The 20394-nt window shown below is 46.5% G+C and overlaps 1 protein-coding gene across 2 annotated transcripts in view; it reads right to left on the bottom strand.

The window, feature by feature from the left end:
• Positions 1–20394, bottom strand: part of XPNPEP1 (X-prolyl aminopeptidase 1) — a 62041-nt gene that overhangs the window by 30357 nt on the left and 11290 nt on the right. The window contains exons 4-9 of one of the 2 annotated variants that reach the window (XM_075935514.1): positions 12428–12491; positions 10637–10741; positions 10213–10305; positions 9675–9818; positions 9139–9234; positions 1217–1298 (exon numbers count right to left, since the gene is read on the bottom strand). In XM_075935514.1, the coding sequence (XP_075791629.1) occupies positions 1217–1298; positions 9139–9234; positions 9675–9818; positions 10213–10305; positions 10637–10741; positions 12428–12491 (584 nt within the window). Of the gene's footprint in view, positions 1–1216; positions 1299–9138; positions 9235–9674; positions 9819–10212; positions 10306–10636; positions 10742–12255; positions 12374–12427; positions 12492–20394 lie in introns of those variants that run through there. The other variant, XM_075935515.1, reaches the window with a different exon arrangement.

The following is a 20394-nucleotide window of genomic DNA, read 5'->3' as shown; positions in this document are numbered from 1 at the left end:
GGTCTCCGGTGCCAGGAGAGGCAGGAAGCTGCTTTAGCCCCCCAACTGCACCACTGACCGGGAGTCACTCGAGGTAAGCCCCTCCTGCCACAGCCCTGAACTCCCACCTCCAAAGCCGGAGCCCCCTCCTGCACCCCAAAGCTTCTACTCCTCAGCCCCACCCCGGAGCCCCCACACAGTCACATTATGTCTACACTGCACCGTTATTTCGAGATAACAAGCGTTATTTCGAAATAACAATGCGCGCGTCTACACAGCCATTCCGTTCTTTCAAAATAATTTCGAAAGAACAGACAGCTTATTCCAAAATCTGTAAACCTCATTCTACGCGGACTAAAGCCAACTTTGAAACAGCTATTTCAAAATAAGGCATGTGTAGACGCTCCACTGCTGCTATTTCGAAATAGCCCCTCCCCAGGGCCATTCTCAGTTGTTCCTCCCCAGTGCCTCCTGGGGCTCTAAATCGAGATAGAACATCTACATTAGGGGAGCCTGTCTCGGACTAATTTTGAGGCTTCCCTGAAGTGTAAACGTGCTATTTTGAAATAAGCGTGCAGTGTAGACGGAGCCTATGTCGGGCCACGCGCATCAATAGCTTTCTGCAACTGGGTCATGGGGGAAAAAAGGTTGAAAACCACTGCACTAGATCATACACGTTCGGCTAGTACCTTTATGTGCCTCCATCCTTGTGTCCCACGGAAGCTTGTTGCACAGAACAAAAAGAGAAGGATCCTTGGTGCCCAAAGCCCCAAAATCCCAGAGTACAGTAGCAGCTGTCATTGTGGTTTTGAAGTGACCCTTCCGCTAAGTGACGTCTCAAAAATCCCTCCCTGGATAAAGTTCTCTAGCACCTGCCTCACTGCCGGTGGCTCCTTACAGCCCCTTTGGTACAAAGATCTCAAACTATTTTCCGTGATCCCAATGGCACAGAGGGGGGAACTGACGCACAGAGAGATGAAAGGACTTGCCCAGAGTCACACGGTAGCGGAGCAGGGACCAAGCCAAAGGCTCTTGACTCCATCACCACTATGATGACAAGGGAGCAGGGGGAGCTAAATGGATTATCCTGGAACATCAGAGGACTAGGACGGGGCAGGAAGGTGGCAAGGGCAGTTTAAAAGGACACGCACACTGAGAGAGCCAGTCTCTCGGAGTAAGCAGGCCTGGAACTTCAGGGCAACACAGGGGAAAGATAAAGAAGGAACAAGGCGGAGACCTGATTGTGTCGGTTCCTATGACAGCATAAGCAAAAAACACTGGATTGTATTCAACGTCTGAGCCTCGGAGGTTAAACAGCCCTAGGAAAGAGAAGAGAGCAGAGAATCAGTCTGGTTTCATCACTGCAATTTCCACAGTCTTAGAGAAGGAAAACAAAACAAAACTCCGCTGACTCCACAGCAACCTTCCAGCGGCACACCAGGGCTTGAAGCCAGAGTCCAGCTGTTGTAATTCCCCAGAGCCTCGCTGGCAGTAATTTGTGTTCTCCACACGATGGCACCAAATAGCTGAGTACTAATAACCCCAGCAAGATCTCTTCAGGCTCTGTCTGAGACGGCAGGGGAGATACCAGCCGGGCAAGGAGGTTTTAGCTCATCTGTGCAATCTGACAGCAGCTCACCCCTCGTTCTCCAGAGTCTGCTAAGGTCCATAGCTCACATGCAGCCATGGGACCCTCAGAGGCAGGGATTTCCCTACACCGCCCCCATAGGGGTGTATACCCCCCCCTGAATTTCTCCAACACCCCCGCAGTTTTGTGAACTAGTTACATGCCAATTTAGTGATTGTTTGGAGATCTGAATTGAAATTGAAACATTAATACACACTTTAAAAGCATATACAGTGTATGATAAGATATGTGTATCTGAAAAAGTAGAATAGATTTTAAAAGTATGTACATAGACTAGCTTCCTTATACAGCTGTTGTTTTTTATGACAATGTCAGTGCATTCACTTTGGTGATGTTGGCCAACCTAATAATTTAAAATTATGATTTGTAAGCCAAGTCAAAATGAGCTCTCCCTGACAGCTAGTGATGAGCTGGAGGCTGGGGGGAAAGGCTTCAGGACCTGATTGTATTTACAATCACACCTAATCTACCTAGGTATCCAGCAAACAGAGCTGTGTTGCCCAAGTGATAGATTTTGGCTGGGGTTGGGTTACAAATCACTTGAATGCGGAGGGGATGAAATGTTGTTGTTCTTACTGTATGAGTAAAGGGCAGTGGAACTGTACTTAACCATACTGATTGAGGGCATCAAGAGAGAGGGTGGGGGACAGGTGTTTTGCTTGATGGTCTGTCTGAGTCACAAGTACTATTTGATCAGCCCCTCTCCACTGTTTAAAGACAGAGCTGATTAGGTTCCATATATAGTCTTTTGTTTTGACCACTACAGCTGAAATCACTGATAATCAGGTCTAAGTGCTTAGTCCTGCTGTGGGGACAGTGTTTTTGTGTAAGAGACAGCCCAGACTGCACTAGCAGTGAGGTTTCCCCACCGAGAGCTGGGTGGAACCTCAAGAGACCAACTTGCAGAGGTCAGGTGACGGCGCAGGGCCATTGGCAACAGAGCGGTGAAGTGAACGGTGGCACAACGAACAACAGTGGCCAGAGCGAACAGTGAGCAGCTGGAGGAACAAGCAAGGTGCCTTCTTTCCCCGCACCTGGGAGATGTACTCACATGAAAGCACCCCTGAACTCTGAGTCTCCACTGACCAAGGACAACACCGGTGAGTGGGGTGAGGTGGAGGGGAAAATATGGGGCACATTAAATAAACATTTGTTTGTTGGACTATATTTTAGTGACTTTGCTCCAGAATGCTAGATTTGTGACTGGGAATGGAAACTTATATAAATGTGTTTCCTAGTAGGCCAAGATTTTTAAAATGCATTATTTGCCAAGGTTGTTATTTCACATCATTGCTATCTTGAGAGGTCATTATGTTGGGGAGTTTCTGTACTAAACATTTTTATCATTATAATTAATTTTTACATAAGAATGGTCATACTGGGTCAGACCAGTGGACCATATAGCCCAGTATCCCGTCTTCCGACATTGGTCAAGGCCAGGTTCTTCAAAGGGAATGAACAGAACAGGTAATCAAGTGATCCATCCCCTGTTGCCCATTCCCAGCTTCTGGCAACATGCTAGGGACACTCACAGCATGGTATTGCATTCCTCCCCATCCTGGCTAATAGCCACTGATGGACCTAGTCTCCAGGAATTGATCTAGTTTTTTTAATCCTGTTATAGTTTTGGACTTCATAGCATCCCCTGGCAAAGAGTTCCACAGGTTGACTTTATGTTGTGTGAAGAAGTACTTCCTTTTGTTTTTTTTTAAATCTGGTGCCTATTAATTTCATTGGGTGACCGCTAGTTCTTGTAGCAAAATGCAGGACAATGTAGCACTTTAAAGACTAACAAGATGGTTTATTAGATGATGAGCTTTCGTGGGCCAGACCCACTTCCTCAGATCAAATAGTGGAAGAAAGTAGTCACAACCATATATACCAAAGGATACAATTAAAAAAAATGAACAAATATGAAAAGGACAAATCACATTGCAGAACAGAAGGGGGATGCGGGGGGGTGGGAAGGGGGAGGAAGGAAGGTAAGTGTCTGTGAATTGCTGATATTAAAGGTAGGGAGAGTGGGATGTTTGTGAGTTAATGGTATTACAGGTGATAATTGGGGAAACTGTCTTGGTAATGGGTGAGAAAGTTCAAAGACTTGTTAAGTCCTTGTTGGTAAGTGTCGAATTTTAACATGAATGACAGTTCAGAGGATTCCCTTTCAAGTGCAGATGTAAAAGGTCTTTGTAGCAGAATGCAGGTGGCTAAGTCATTTAGAGAGTGTCCTTTCTGGTTAAAGTGGCAAGAAACTGTTTTCTCTTTGTGATCTTGTCTGATATCTGTTTTGTGGGCATTAATCCTTTGGCGAAGTGTCTGAGATGTTTGTCCAATGTACATAGCAGACGGACACTTTCGGCACATGATAGCATAGATTATATTTCTGGATGCGCAGGAATATGTGTTCTTGATCTTATAACTCACTTGGTTAGGTCCAATAATGGTATCAGCAGAATGAATATGTGGACAAAGCTGGCAACGGGGTTTGTTGCAAGGGAAGGTACCAGGGTTGGTATTAGTGTGGTATGTCCTGTGGTGGTTGGTAAGAATCATCTTGAGGTTAGGTGGTTGTCTATAGGAGACTATGGGTCTGTCTCCCAGAGCCTCTTTGAGTATGGTATCCTGTTCCAATATAGGCTGTAGTTTATTGATGATGTGTTGGACAGGTTTAAGTTGGGGGTTGTAGGTGATGACAAGTGGTGTTCTATTGTTGGTTTTCTTGGGTCTGTCTTGAAGTAGATGGTTTCTAGGTATTCGTCTGGCTCTTTCAATTTGCTTTTTTGTTTCTCTGGGTGGGTAGTTGAGATTTATAAATGCTTGGTAGAGATCCTGAAGCTTCTGGTCTCTGTCAGTGGGGTTAGAGCAGATGCGGTTGTATCGAAGGGCTTGGCTATAGACGATGGATCGTGTGGTGTGTTCTGGATGGGAGCTGGATGCATGTAGGTAACTGTATGAGTCGGTGGGTTTTCTGTAGAGAGTGGTGTCTAATTTTCCATTGTTGATTTGTACGGTGGTGTCCAGGAAGTGGATCTCTCGTGTAGAATGGTCCAGGCTGAGGTTGATGGTGGGGTGTAGGTTGTTGAAATCTCTGTGGAATATCTCCAGTGTTTCTTGGCCATGTGTCCAGATCATAAAGATGTCATCGATGTACCGTAGGTAGAGGAGGGGTGAAAGGGGACGGGAGTTGAGGAAACGTTGTTCTAGGTCAGCCATAAAGATGTTAGCATACTGTGGGGCCATGCGTGTACCCATGGCTGTGCCGCTGATCTGGAGGTATAAGTTGTTCTCAAACCGGAAATAATTGTGGGTGAGAACAAAGTTACATAGGTCTGCTATCAGGTTGGCAGTAGTGTCCTCTGGGATAGTGTTTCTAATTGCTTGTAATCCGTCTTCATGTGGGATGTTGGTATATAGAGCTTCTACATCCATGGTGGCAAGGATGGTATTATTGGGGAGGTTATCGATGTTTTGTAGTTTCCTTAGGAAGTCAGTAGTGTCTCGGAGATAGCTGGGGGTATTGGTTACGAAGGGTTTGAGAAGAGTGTCTACATAGGTAGGGTATGTCTACACTACCCCGCTAGTTCGAACTAGCGGGGTAATGTAGGCATACCGCACTTGCTAATGAAGCCCGGGATTTGAATTTCCCGGGCTTCATTAGCATAAGCGGGGAGCCGCCATTTTTAAATCCCCGCTGCTTCGAACCCCGTGTAGCGCGGCTACACGGGGCTCGAACTAGGTAGTTCGGACTAGGGTGCCTATTCCGAACTACCGGTACACCTCGTTTCACGAGGAGTACCGGTAGTTCGGAATAGGACCCTAGTCCGAACTACCTAGTTCGAGCCCCGTGTAGCCGCGCTACACGGGGTTCGAAGCAGCGGGGATTTAAAAATGGCGGCTCCCCGCTTATGCTAATGAAGCCCGGGAAATTCAAATCCCGGGCTTCATTAGCAAGTGCGGTATGCCTACATTACCCCGCTAGTTCGAACTAGCGGGGTAGTGTAGACATACCCCTGGATAGACCAGTAGTGAGCGTGCCAATACCAGAGATGATGGGACGTCCGGGGTGCCCAGGTTTATGGATCTTGGGAAGTAGATAGAACAATCCTGGTCGGGGGTCAGAAGGTGATTCTGTGAGGATTTGTTCCCGAGTAGCTGTGGGGAGGCTTTTAAGGAGACAGTGTAGTTTCTTTTGGTAGTCCAAGGTGGGATCAGAGGGGAGAGGTTTGTAAAATGTGGTGTTTGAGAGTTGTCTGGTTGCCTCCTGGTTATAGTCGGCCTTATTCATAATGACCACAGCACCCCCTTTGTCAGCTGGTTTGATTACAATGTCCAGGTTGTTTTTGAGACTCTGGATGGCATGGTGTTCAGCGCGGCTAAGATTGTGTGTCGCTTGTTGTCGTTTGCGAATAATGTCAGTCTGTGCGTTGTTGCGGAAGCTGTGTATATAGAAATCCAGATTGTAATTCCGACCGTCAGGGGGAGTCCATATAGAATTATTTTTCCTTTGGTGTTGGTAGGGGGGATCTGGTAGGTCAGATTGATGTTCAGTGGTGGTTTGGAAATATTCTCGGAGACGGAGGCGGCGAAAAAAAGCCTCAAGGTCACCACAAAATTGTATCCAGTTTGTGGGGGACGTGGGGCAGAAAGAGAGACCCCGGGACAAGACAGACTCTTCTGCTGGATTGAGTTTGTAGCTGGAGAGGTTAACAATATTATCCGGTGGGTTGAGGCAGTTGCTGTTGTAGCCAGTGGTATGGAGCAGGTTAGAAAATTTATTGTCTTTTCTTTGTTGTAGGGAATAGAAGTGTGTATAGTAGATTTCTTGTCTGGTGGAACAAAAGTCTTGCAAGGTGTCAGTCGGTGTGGATGTTTGTCTTGAGATGAGACGATCTAAGTTAGAAATGTCATTCTTGATGGTTTTCTGTTTCTTGTATAAAATACTTATCAGGTGGTTTCTTAATTTCTTGGATAGTGTGAGGCAGAGTCTTTCACTGTAGTCAGCTTTGTCCACATATTCATTCTGCTGATACCATTATTGGACCTAACCAAGTGAGTTATAAGATCAAGAACACATATTCCTGCGCATCCAGAAATATAATCTACGCTATCATGTGCCGAAAGTGTCCGTCTACTATGTACATTGGACAAACATCTCAGACACTTCGCCAAAGGATTAATGCCCACAAAACAGATATCAGACAAGATCACAAAGAGAAAACAGTTTCTTGCCACTTTAACCAGAAAGGACACTCTCTAAATGACTTAGCCACCTGCATTCTGCTACAAAGACCTTTTACATCTGCACTTGAAAGGGAATCCTCTGAACTGTCATTCATGTTAAAATTCGACACTTACCAACAAGGACTTAACAAGTCTTTGAACTTTCTCACCCATTACCAAGACAGTTTCCCCAATTATCACCTGTAATACCATTAACTCACAAACATCCCACTCTCCCTACCTTTAATATCAGCAATTCACAGACACTTACCTTCCTTCCTCCCCCTTCCCACCCCCCCCGCATCCCCCTTCTGTTCTGCAATGTGATTTGTCCTTTTCATATTTGTTCATTTTTTTTAATTGTATCCTTTGGTATATATGGTTGTGACTACTTTCTTCCACTATTTGATCTGAGGAAGTGGGTCTGGCCCACGAAAGCTCATCATCTAATAAACCATCTTGTTAGTCTTTAAAGTGCTACATTGTCCTGCATTTTGCTTCAACTACCCCAGACTAACACGGCTACATTTCTATCGCTAGTTCTTGTGTTACATGAAGGATTAAATAATATTTATTCACTTTCTTCACACCACTCAAGATTTTATAGACCCCCTATCATAATCCCCCCTTAGTCATCTCTTTTCTAAGCTGAAAATTCCCAGTCATTTTAATCTCTCCTCCTGTTTCATACCCCTAATCATTTCAGTTGCCCATCTCTGTACCCTTTCCAATTCCCATATATCTTTTTTGGGATGGGGTGACCAGATCTGCACACAGTATTCAAGGTGTGCACGTACCATGGATTTATATAGAGGAAATATGATATTTTCTGTTACGTGTTTTGGTATATTTTGCCTTATCCTTATGTTAAATTTGCATTATCCTAACAAAACATTTAATTTATTCATATCTCTTTTATATGTTGCTGGTCAAATTGAAAATGAAAAAACAAAAAACAATACAATTTTTCCACTCAAAGGCCTCAAAAACTAACCAAGGTGAAGAAAACATCAAGAACCAAGAATATATCAACATGTCATCTGAAGGGTCAAGTGGTGTATCTTCATCCGACCAGCCCAAAGCACAAATACAGCTACCTACTGAAGAAACAGTGTCTTCAAAACCTAAAGGCAGTTCCCGATGTTTGTCGATCAAAGTGTTCCCATTTATTGAAGTTACAAAAGTTGGCTACTGGTGCACCTCTTGCAAAAAAGCTTCCGAAGAAGGAAAGCTTTCCAATGCTATAACTGGTAAAAGTGGAGGAACTTGGTTTGTCAGACCGATCAGCAAAGCCAATGCTGACAAACTATGTGAAAAGGCAGCAAAACACCAGGCCTCTGGACTGCATCAACATGCAGAAAGCCTTATAAGCCCACTTTCAAAGCCAATTTTAGAAGTACTTAACGAGGCTGTTAAGAATGCTGGAGACACAACACAGTTCATGCAAACAAACATGGCTGTGGCATCATACTATCTATTTAAGCAAGAGATACCACACACTACAAACTGAAGGCCAATGTTAAGTGCATTGTCACTTGTTCATCCTGAAGTTGAACACTGGTTCCGAACAAGACCAGCAAATGCTCGCTACCGGTACACCTCGTGGAATAGGAATCCTAGTTCGAACTACCTAGTTCGAGGCCAGTGTAGCCGCGCTGCACGGGGTTTGAACCAGCGGGGTTTTAAAAATGGCGGCTCCCCACTTATGCAAATGAAGCCCGGGAAATTCAAATCCCGGGCTTCATTTGCAAGTGCGGTATGCATACATTACCCCGCTAGTTCGAACTAGGAGGGTAGTGTAGACATACCCTTAGTGTGTTCTTGCCCTGCTGTGGGACAGTAGGGGTGCTGGAGTGTTAGGGCAGGCTCCCCAATGCTGGGGGAAGCTCTGAGACTCGGGTGCCAGATCCAGGCAAGCTGGGGGCCACATCTGGATCCCCTCCTCTGCACTACAACACAACTTTCTCTCCTGGTTGGGAAATGGGACCTCTACCCAGTCCCAAGTTACTTGGATGAAGCCCTAAATCTGATACCCTAAATCTGTTAACCAGAACTTAGTGTGCAAGGGGAATGCCTTTCTCCTTCACAGTCTGGGGCCACATCAGTGAGGGTTTTGGTTTGGTTTGGTTGGTTGGTTGGTTGGGTTCTTTTTGGTTTTGGTTTTTTGCTTTTCTCGTACGTGGCTCCCAACTGATTTTTCTGTGGGCCAATGGCCCCCAACCCAAAAAATGCTCCCCGCCGCTGTTGTGGTGTCAGGGAGATCTGACAAACTAAGCCCCCAGGATACTTACAAGCTACTTCGTCCAGGGCGGTGACCACAAACCAGAGGGCTTTTCTCTCAGCCATTTTCGCACGCAGAGCTGCAACCTTCTCTTTCCAGCCTATCCCTGGGAAATACATTTGCCAGCTGTGAGTGGGTTGGGTTCTTTAGTTACACATGCTATTGCCACCTCATGTGTTGCCTCACAGCAGAAAGGCACAGCCATGAAGCCCCAATGCAAAGAGCCCAGAATGTTCTAGAAGCCTGACCCCCAATTTCTGGCATGTCTTCCCTACTGCTCCTTTATGACAAACATCCCCAGCTTCGTCAGCAGCATACAGGCGCGTGTTTGTTATGAACCCATCACTGTAGTATCTAGGCACAACCAATGCTTATGTCTGGTTTCCAAAACAAAAGAAGTCGTTGTAGAGAATAAACAAGAGTCTTAATTTAATCCAACAGCACATCCGGCTGCAGTGATACTTCTCCTGTCGCTTTATAAGGGAAAGGGAGGAAGAAGAGGGAAGGGACAATGAATCCATTCAGTCAGGACTGGATCTCACTAACCTGTGTAGCTCAGGTCCAGGGTCATCAGAGGTCTGCAGGGGCGCGGAGGGCGGTCTACCCAGATTGCATCTATCAGGTTCTCTTTGACCGGCACAAGAACATGGCCGGCGCTTTTCAGCGCTTTAGACATCCTCGTCCACTGATCTGCCAAAGGGGAGAGAGCTAAGAGCGCTGGCCACAAATGTCTTGAAACACAGGCATTCCCTCTGTGCTAAAGGAGACTGGAAAAGTCTAAGCTTCCTTCCCCACCGCTGCACCTCCTGCCGGTGAAGAAGTCGAAGCAGCAGCAAGATCCAGATGTAACAAGCCATAGTGACAATCAGATACGAGGTATCACGGTCACCAGTGGAAAATGAACCGGAGAGCTACAGCACCAAAGCCACCGGCCTCTAATGCTTCAGCTAAAGAGGAACTCACTTAGCTGCGCAGCAGTAATAGGCTGTAACATGGAAAGTGAAAAAGGATCCTCTGCCACGTATGGAGAATGTGGGGAGGCAGAATCTCATCACCCAACACGGCAGGCATAAAATAAACTAACCGGCTGGAATAATGAAAGGGTCCACACCGACTTTTGAGCCCTCTGGGAGCACGCTCACTAGCCAGTCCTCCTGCGTCGGCGTATCCTTCAGGCCTAGGAGTGGAAAAAGGGGTAAAATGTAGCACCGAGAAACACACACAAAAGTGATTTGACACAGACCTCTAAGTGACAGCACAAGCTGACACAGAAGTCACACCCGAATGCAAGTGCCTGGACTGATATAAAAGCAGCAGCATCTAGCACAGGTGCTGATCCTAACACACAGTGCTGTTCCCTTGAGGTTTCCCTTTGGAAAGGCACTATACCCATCTGAGTGCATTCACACACCCTGGCAGTCGATTAATGGGACTGCAGGGAGCACCTCCAAATCCTGTTATTTAGTTCTCGGTCTATTAGGGGGGCAGTATCCTGAAGGACCACCCACCCATCTTCATGAGCATCCAGTTGCTATCCATTTGCTGTGCTGCCTGCAGGAAGTAACGTCCGTCCGTCCACATGGCTGCTTTTTGCTCAGTTATAATGGCAGTACCTGGTCAGGAAGCAAAAGGGAAAAGTCGGTTTGTGGTTCATCAGAAAGCAGAGGCACTTGGTACATCACAGATCTATGGGCGGCACAAGGTTCGCTTGAAGTGGGCACAGATGCTGGACAGTCCCTAGGAAGGCTCAAGTCACAGCTCTGATGCCACTCAGGAGAAACAAATTGTTCCCCACAACTAAGAGGCAAACTCCTTTGCAACTCTGTCCAGGCCATTCTACACTGGGAACTGGGTTTGCTGAACTTGCGTTTAAAGCTCCGCAGCCTAATGCAGTTTAAGCACAGCTCAACCAGTCAGCATGGAGGAGCCGAAGCCTGCTTTACAAATTATCATTACTGGAGAAACTCCTAGAAGCCGCAACTGAGACCCAAGTCCCATTGCCCCAGAAAATGCACCACACACACAGAGAGTCAGACTCTGCCCCAAAGAGATTACAGTCTAAACAGAAAACACATGAGAGAAGGGAAGCTTTATTATCCCCATTTTATGGAGGGAAACTGCAGCACACCAGCCATAGGTCAGCCAGGTACATAAGCAATGGGAATAAACTTCAATGGGACTAATCACAAGCCTAGGCATGTGCTTACGTGACTTGCTGACCCACGGCCAGAGGGATTTAGTGATGTGCCCAAGGCCACCCAGAGTGTCTGTGGCAGAGCCAAGAACTGAATGCAGGTTTCCTGAGTCCCAATCTGGCAGCATGATCATCTGACCTATTTTCTCCCTTACTGCAGTCTAGTTTACTGCACAGTTCTCACATTCCAGTTCACTCTCATCTCCCCCAGAAAAACACACGCTTACATTGCAACCCATTTAAAAATCAGTGTTTTCATTCAGCAAATGCTGTTTGAGCCTCCACAGGGGCAAATCCTGCCCAGGTCTGGCTGTGGATCCACAGCTCTTTGGACAGCCTGTGGAGGCCCTAAACTGAAGAAGGGAAGACTGCGAATCAGGGTTTGTGCTCTAGAACACGGCTGCTCTGCATTTGTGCAGGGTGCCTTCCACCAGAGGCTCAGAGAGCACTTCACAGAAACTGACCGACAAACCCGCACCGCACCCTGTGATGGTTTTTTGTTTTATTAACCCCAACTTCCAGCTGGGAGATGGCAGGCATAGGAAGGTAGAGTGACTCGTCCACAATTTCACAGCAAGTAAATTGCAGGGTCTGGGACAGAACTTTGCCTTCCCAACTTCCAGTCCTAGGCTTCAGCCAAAAGAACATCCCGTGCCTCCATGAGATAAGCAAACTTTTCCATACTCTCAGCTTCACAGTTCAGTATTTTTGGCATTCGCCTCATTCTACGATGATTGAAAGCGGCTGACAAACATTGTTTACTGTTCATCCCAGTTCCGCTGGGCAACATACAATCTGTTCGCAGCAGCCTCGTTTTAGATGAAAGAAAAGCAGCCTGCGAGCACTGCATTAAACAGTTAACAGGATTTTGCTTTCTGGAGGTTCGTGCCGGGGTCAAGCTTTTGTGAACACTCCTGACTGCATCGAACTTACATAATTTTCAGCTGATCACCAACACACAATTCTGCAGTTGCCGAAAGGGGAAGAGAACAGTCCAAACATTTTGGTTAGATGTCTCGTTCCATCCAGCGTGCGTGTTGTGAATTAGATCACTTCTTTGGAGGGGGAAATAGGGTCTCAAACAACAGAGGTTCTGGTAAGGTACCTGCAGAGCCATCAAATCCAGAGATGAAGGCCCGTCTGCAATCACAGGGTGCAATGTACTCACTCTGGAAAAGAGAAGACGCAGCTAATTACTTACATCAGCAATACAAAAATCGCTGATGACAAGTACATTAAAAAACTTTGCTTCAAGTGAAGGACACAGTCAAGAGAAACAAACAAGTTATAAGATTGGGCTCTGCTCCTTTGGAAGTCCTAACAAGTGTTTAAAAATTGTTCCTTTGGGACATTTAAGTATCTGCAATTACTTTGTATTTATATGGGTCTGATTTTTTTAACCCCCCCTCAGAACTTTTCTCCCATCAACTTCTGTAAACAGTGAAGAGCTGCAGTTTGCTGATATTTATTTCACACACAACCTCCCATTTGGCAACAAACAGATCCTGCCTTTGAAGCTGCAAAAGTAAGGAGAAGAGAACACAGAAGCATTCCTCGATCTTGGAAACTAAAGTACACAGTCCATTAAGTCTCTAAATGCCACTATATTTATTGATGTCCTCCAACTGGGGTTTACAAGAAGCCCTTTTAGAATTTCTTCTCTACAACAAAGCTATTAAAAAGGAGACTGTCAAGGTTGTTAGGCCATAAAACTTTTAAGCCTTCAGGAGACTTATAATTAGACACCATGTCTACTACCTCTGTTTTACCTGTTCAAATCCAGCCCCGGTCAGAAGTAACCAGAAGTTATTGGCTACCATTGGAACAGTGCTTATTTCCCTATGTGAAACAAGTGAGAGGGGGAAGGGAGAGAGAGGGGTAGTTTCCGTCAAGATCAAAGTGTCCACATCATAAAACGATCTTAACTGGGCCCTTTGTCATCAGTCTCAGCAAAAACCCTGAAGGACTGAATAGGCTGGGGACACAGAAACTCCCGAATTCCAGAATCTGCTGCCAAAAATGAAAGAAGAAACACTTCTAGCCAAGAAGTTACTATGTTTTGAAATGGCCAACACGCCCTATTCTGGGATCCTGTTCAGCCAAGATCAGAGGTCAGGATTGCTAAACTTGCTTCTAATTATCAACACAATTCAGGAAATCATCTTAATTCTGGCCAGCCCTATTTGCCTTGGCTCAACAGAGTCCCAGGCCAATGATCCAAGACAAAAGTCTGCAGATCAGCCTGGAGTTATTCTCTGCCTTCTTGATTCTGCGGCCGCAGAGGAGAAATTAGGAACGCTGAAGGGTTCCAGTCAGATTAAATATTGTGAGTCCGATCCTCTCATGTGTCTAGCTTCCAGAGCATGCAGCAGACTGGAAGACGCTCAGGCTGTGTCCAGACTCAGAGGTTTTTTCGAAAAAAGTAGCCTTTTTACGAAAAAACTTCACCTGCATCCAGACTCAAGCCGCATTCTTTCGAAATTAAATCGAAAGAACGCGGCTTTTCTTTCGATGGCGGTAAACCTCATTTCACGAGGAAGAACGCCTTCTTTCGAAAGTTCCTCTTTCGAAAGAAGGCGTTCTTCAATGTAAATAGGGCTTCTTCGAAAGAGAGCATCCAGACTCACTGGATGCTTTCTTTCGAAAAAGCAAGCCGCTTTTTCGAAAGTTCAACGTGCAGTCTAAACGCTCTCTTTCGAAAGAGGCTCTTTCGAAAGTATCTTTCGAAAGAGCCTCTTTCAAAAGAGGCTTGCAGTCTAGACATAGCCCCAGTGAGCTGATGGTGGCTCTTTTAATCTGCTTGGAATCTGCCCATCTGCTTATTTTTAAAGTTCCTTTATTATGTTTCAAACATTAGTTATTAAATATAAATGACTCCTTTATATTCATGCGAGGCAGCTCCAAACCCACCTAAATGATTTAGGAGCCTGAGTCCCAGTGACTTGCAGTGCTCTTAAGTCACAGAGACATCTGAAGAGCCCGGCCCTTATTTATTTACTTCTTTCTCTTCCCTTTCTCTCACCTTCCTCAATGAGGAAAGGCATCAGTCTGTTTATAAATAGATATTAACTAGTTAATTTCAACATTGGGGCCTTATGCACTAACATAATGCTGTAATGTCTGGGTGACAAACACACCAGTGGGTGATTTAATGGCTTTATTTTTTTTAAAATAGTGATTTTTTTTTTCCCCTAACACACTGCCCTTGTCAGAATATTTCCATTGGTCTTAGCTTTGGTAACACCGTATTTAAAAAAATAAAAATCTTAATGTGAGGAAAAAATTCTTCCCTGGCAGTGTCCCATTCAGGGAAAGATGCAGGAAACATTTAAAGGAGGGGCTGAAACGAAGCACAGGCACAGATGGGCCATAAAGTACAATTCGTGGCTGTCAGGAAGGAAGAGGACTTAAGCAAAGGTCCTTTGTAGCCATCTGTCTATTTAGGTTCTTCCAGAGAGTCCGATCACCACCATATCTGAGCATCAAGTCACCTCCTCTTCCACGCAGCAATTCCTGCTGTGCTAAGATGACCCAGTGTTTTGTGACAATCATACTTGTGCTAAAATTAACACTGTGCACCTGGGAATGCTGAACAAGGCATGAGCCATTGCCTGGTTAGAATCATAGAACCATAGAGCTGGAAGAAACCTCAGAACCCAGCCAGGGCTTTGTCAAGCCGAGACTTAAACACCTCTAGGGATGGAGACTCCACTACTTCCCTAGGTAACCCATTCCAATGCTTCACCACCCTCCTAGTGAAATAGATTTTCCTAATATCCAACCTGGACCTCTTCCACCACAACTTGAGACCACTGCTCCTTGTTCTGCCATCTGTCACCACTGAGAACAGCCTCTCTCCATCCTCTTTGGAACCTCCCTTCAGGAAGTTGAAGGCTGCTATCAAATCCCCCCTCCCTCTTCGCTTCTGCGGACTAAACAGACCCAACTCCCTTAGCCTCTCCTCATAGGTCATATGCTCCAGCCTCCTAATCATTTTGGTTGCCCTTCGCTGGACCCTCTCCAATGCATCCACATCCTTTTTGTAGTGGAGGACCCAGAACTGGACACAATACCCCAGATGTGGCCTCACCAGAGCCAAAACAACTCATCTAATTGGAGCTCCTCTTGCAGCCAGACCAGACTCTGTCCTAGCTCAGACCCTCAAGCTGCTCCACACCACACCTGTGGGGCAGCTGGCCAAACCTGTGCAATGGTAGGCCCCCATCCTGCAAGCCATCCGTCCCATGAGCCTTCTTGGAAGTGAACGGTGGGACTCATTGGAATAAATGTTCTCAAGGTCGGGCCCTTGAACACTCAAATGTATTGTGCCGAGTGCGTTCGGCAGCACAACCGGTGCATTCCAGCTGTAACAGACAGCCGCGATCAGGCAGGGAGCTCGCTAATTTGCAGGAGCGACCTTGATCCTCTGACCATTTCGAACAAACCCTACCACATACTTGGCAGGCGCACCAGGACCCAGAGCAGTAACAATCCCTGCACCGGCCTGAGCTGGCTCCACAATTCTGCCCATTCCTGGGACCTAAACAAACACACCTCAGCTTGTTCCAGTCCTGAGCAGAGGGTGGCAATGTTGGGCAACGAAAGGCCGCTCTGAATACCCCAATATAGGGGTGAGGAGCCTTTTTTTGGGTCGGGGGCCACTGACCCACAAAAAAAATCAGTTGGGGGCCGCACAGAAGAGAGCAACCGAAAAAAACAAAAAACATGACATGGCCCCCCGACTGAGAAGGAGACAAAGACTCCACATTCCCCTCCCACACCACAGCCTCAGGGGACCCGGATAGATTTTGTGTGCTCCAGCCCCATGGTTTCAAAACAAGCTATTTCAAAATACGATCGAAATAAGATACGCAATTTGTGTGGCTCAAATCGCGTAGCTTATTTCGACCTATGGTGCAGTGTACAGCCCACTCTAGTAGCCTCATTAGGATTTTTTTTCCCTTTCCCTCTCCCGCCTCTCCCTTTTCTGCTTTAAATTTAGGGTTTCTGTGCCTTTTTGCACCACTCCCTCATCCACCTCCACACACACACACACACACACACACACACACACACACACACACAGAGAGAGAGAGTGTTCATCTCTAAGGGTATGTCTACACAGCAAAGTTATTGCGAAATAAGAGCCGTTATTTCGAAATAACTTTCCTAGAGTCTACACAAGCCAACTGCTATTTCTGAAATTAATTTGAAATAGCGGAGGGCTTATTTCGAAATTGGTAAACCTCATTTAACGAAGAATAGCACCAATTTCGAAATTGCTATTTCAAAATAAGCGCTGTGTAGACACTTATTTCGAAACAGAAGGCCTTCAGCCCTTCCCAGAGTACCCTGCTGGCTGCCCTGGCCGCAAGGTAACTTCTGACCTGATGCCCAGCCGGAACCAGTTCCAGCTGGCCCTAAATGTGATTCAGCGTCCAATCAGTGTGGACGCGCTATTTCGAAATGCATTTTGTCTGTAAACGTGTAAATAAGATAATTTGAAGTATCACTGTAGTGTAGACATACCCTAAGGTGTTACAGGATGACAATTTTTTTTACACTTTTTTTAAACCAGGACACATGTGAGTCTTGAAACCTCATTCTCAATTTTCACTCAAAGACAGGATTGGAGCAGTAGCAGGAAAGCTAGTGAATCAGGTCATGAGGGGTGTGAACCCCAAAACCACTAATCCCAACAGCTCCAGCTTCAGAGAGCGCTCTGAGGAGACAATCTGAACGCTCAGCCTGCACTCTCTCTGTCGTCAATGTAAAATCTACGACTTTATACCAACATTCATCACTTGGGGCACATGAACTTCAAAACAGTTTAAACTGGGATTCTCAAAAGAGGAGTCCTTTAGACTCCTTTGCAAACACCAACCTTAAGGTCCAAGCCAATAGGAGTCTTTTCATTGACCACAGTGATATTTAGATTAGACCCCACAGCACTACCTTGTTCACAAGAAGCACCGCCATTCCCTCTAACTTCCTACACTATTTAGAGAAACAAGGCCGAGTCAGTGTGCAATACACTGTAGGAAATCCAAGTAAGTAACACTGCCAGTATTCAGCACCGGCTAAAACAGCCACCAACCCAGGGTAATGGCAGCCTTTAGGACAGATATAAATTGGACCTGGAGATGCTAGGAAAAGATGGCTCTGTTTAAGAGCACAGCAATGTGATGCTGCAGTGAAAAAGGCAAATGCCTTTCTGGGATGTAATAACAGGCCTATTGAATGTGAAACCCAGGAGGTAATTGTGGTCTATTCAGCACTGGTGAGGCCCTGGTTGGAGTATTCTGTCCAGTTTTGGGCACCATGCTTTGAAGAAAAAGGCAAACATATTGGAGAGAATCCAAAAAAGCATCTAGTATTACAACAGGCTTGGAAAATGGAACTTGGGAGGAAAGGTTGAAGGAACTGGGCAGACAGAGGCATGTAGATTAGGCTACCTGGCATATGAAAATGAAGTGGCGATTTAAGTAATTGCTTCTTCATTTAAATTTAAATGTCTGCCGCACTGTGCCGATCAGATGTTTGTCGGCTCAGCGCGCGAGTCTGGACACTCCGCGGTCAACATCAAAGGCATTTTCACCTCCCCGGTATGCCTCGTGGGATAAGGTTTACCGGGGAGGTCGATAAATGCCTTTGATGTTGACCGCGGAGTGTACAGAATAGCTCGCTGAGCCAACAAACAGCTGATCGGCACAGCGCGGTGGCCATTTAAATTTAAATGAAGCGGCAATTATTTAAATCGCCGCTTCATTTCCCTATCCCGAGTAAACAAATCTACATGCCTCTGTCGCCAGAGGCATGTTGTCTAGACATATTCTTAGTCTAGAGAAGAGAAAGCTGATGGGAGACCAAATAATAGTCCTTGACCATGTAAAAAATTATTTTAAAGAGGATAGTGATCAGTCACTGACCACGGCCACAAAAGGTGGGACAAGAAATAATCAGCTTAGTTTGCTACAAGGGAGATGTAGGTTAAATATTAGAAAAATACTTTCTCTCAAAATAGCTAAGGGTATGTCTACACTACAGCACTAGCTAATTCGAACTAGTGCATCTAGACCTAAAAACTAATTCGAATTAGCGTTTTGCTAATTCCAACTAGCATGTCCACATTGAGTGGACCCTGAACCGAAGTTAATGCTGGCCAGAACCAGTGCCAGCAGGGCATCAGGTTAGGACTTAGAATATGGAGCTGCTGCCTCAGGCTAGCCGAGGGCTGTGCTTAAAGGGACCCAACCCCCACCCCGGACAGACAGTTCTCAGGGTTCCCCGCTTGCTTGTCTACCTCGATGAGGGACAGCAAAGCAGTCCTGGCTTGGAGTGCCCGCACTTGGCACAGCACTCGGCCATCAGCTCATCTGCACTTGCCGCAGGCTGCCATCCGGGGGGGGGGGTCAATCGGGGAGCTGTCAGGATCCAGGAGGCCCTGCAGGAGAGCTTCCACCCTGAGGAGCCCGCAGAGCCACCCCAGTCCTCCCCATCGGGGGCTCGTGCCCCGTTCCTCCCTCACCTCCTTCCATTTACCCCTCCCTAGCCCCCCTTTCTGATGTAAAAAATAAAGGACACGTGTTCAAAAATAGAAACTTTCTTTATTTAACAAAATTGGGAGGGGGAGGGATTAACCTCTGGGGAGACTGGGAAAAGGAGGTGGGAGAGGGGAAGAGAGAGAATGGGAGAGGGGAGGGGGAAACCTGGAAGGAGGGAGCTGGAAGGGGAAAGCCAGGGGAAGAAGGAGGAAGGGAAGTATAAAACTATGATACGCCATATCTTCAGTACTGTATACAGACATGGTCTCTTCACCTCAAAAAAGATGTTTTGGCCTTGGAAAGGGTTCAGAAAAGGGCAACTAAAATGATTAGGGGTTTGGAATGGGACCCATATGAAGAGAGGCTAAAGAGACTGGGACTTTTCAGCTTAGAGGAGACTGAGGGGGGATATAAAAGCATGAGTGGTGTGGAGAGGGTGAATAAAGAAAAGTTCTTCATTAGTTCCCATAATAGAAGGAATAGAGGACACCAAATGAAATGAATGGGTAGCAGGCTTCAAACTAATGAAAGAAAGTTCTTCTTCACAAAGCAAATAGTCAACCTCTGGAACTCCTTGCCTCAGGAGGCTGTGAAGGCTAGAACTATAACAGAGTTTAAAGAGAAGTTAGATAAATTCATGGAGATTGGGTCCATGGAGTGCTATTAGCCAGGGGATAGGGACGCTGTCCCTGGCCTCCGTTTGTGGAAGACTAGAGATGGATGGCACGAGACAAATGGCTTGGTCATTGTCTTCGGTCCGTCCCCTCCAGGGTAGCTGGTGTTGGCCATTGTCGGCGGACAGGATACTGGGCTAGATGGACCTTTAGTCTGACTCAGTACGGCCGTTCTTATGTTCTAAGCTCAGGGCTCAGGGTTGGGGGACTCACTGGACCAACTTGATTTTCATGCAAACCTGCTCCTGGGTTCGCATGTGGCCTTTGGTGGCCAGGCTGGCAGCTATTCTGCCCTAGACGGCCACTTTCCTGTGCCTAGTGCAGAGATTGTGGATGTTGGAAGCCTCCTCCCAAACCTGGATGAAGTCCACGATCTCCGCACTAGACCAGGCGGGCGCCCGCGTCTTGCAGCCCTGGGCAGGCTCCTGGGAGCCGTCAGCCTGGTCCTGGGAAGAGGCAGAGGGCTGGGTGGCAGCGGGTGGCTGGCTCATGCCGTGCCAGGTGCAGGGTCTGCTGGCTGGGTGCTGGCAGACTTGTACCTGGCACAGGCACCGTAGCCAGACCGTGGCCCTTTAAGGACTCCGGGGCCGGGAGGGGGGGTAGAAGAGTTTCCCTGGTGGTGCCCAGAATGGCCACCAGGGCAAGCTGGGAAGGGCTAGCCTCCTACTAGTTCGAATTAAGTGGCTACACACCCCTTAATTCAAACTCCTTAATTAGAACTAGGCGTTAGTCCTCGTAGAATGAGGTTTACCTAGTTCGAATTAAGTGCTCCGCTAGTTCAAATTAAGTTCGAACTAGCGGTTTGTATGTGTTTGTAGCGCCTATGAAAGTTAATTCGAACTAATGGCTGTTAG

This window comes from Pelodiscus sinensis, chromosome 8, assembly GCF_049634645.1.
Source record: "Pelodiscus sinensis isolate JC-2024 chromosome 8, ASM4963464v1, whole genome shotgun sequence".
In the NCBI taxonomy this organism is placed as follows: Eukaryota; Metazoa; Chordata; order Testudines; family Trionychidae; genus Pelodiscus; species Pelodiscus sinensis.
This window is presented reverse-complemented; position numbering and strand designations above follow the sequence as displayed.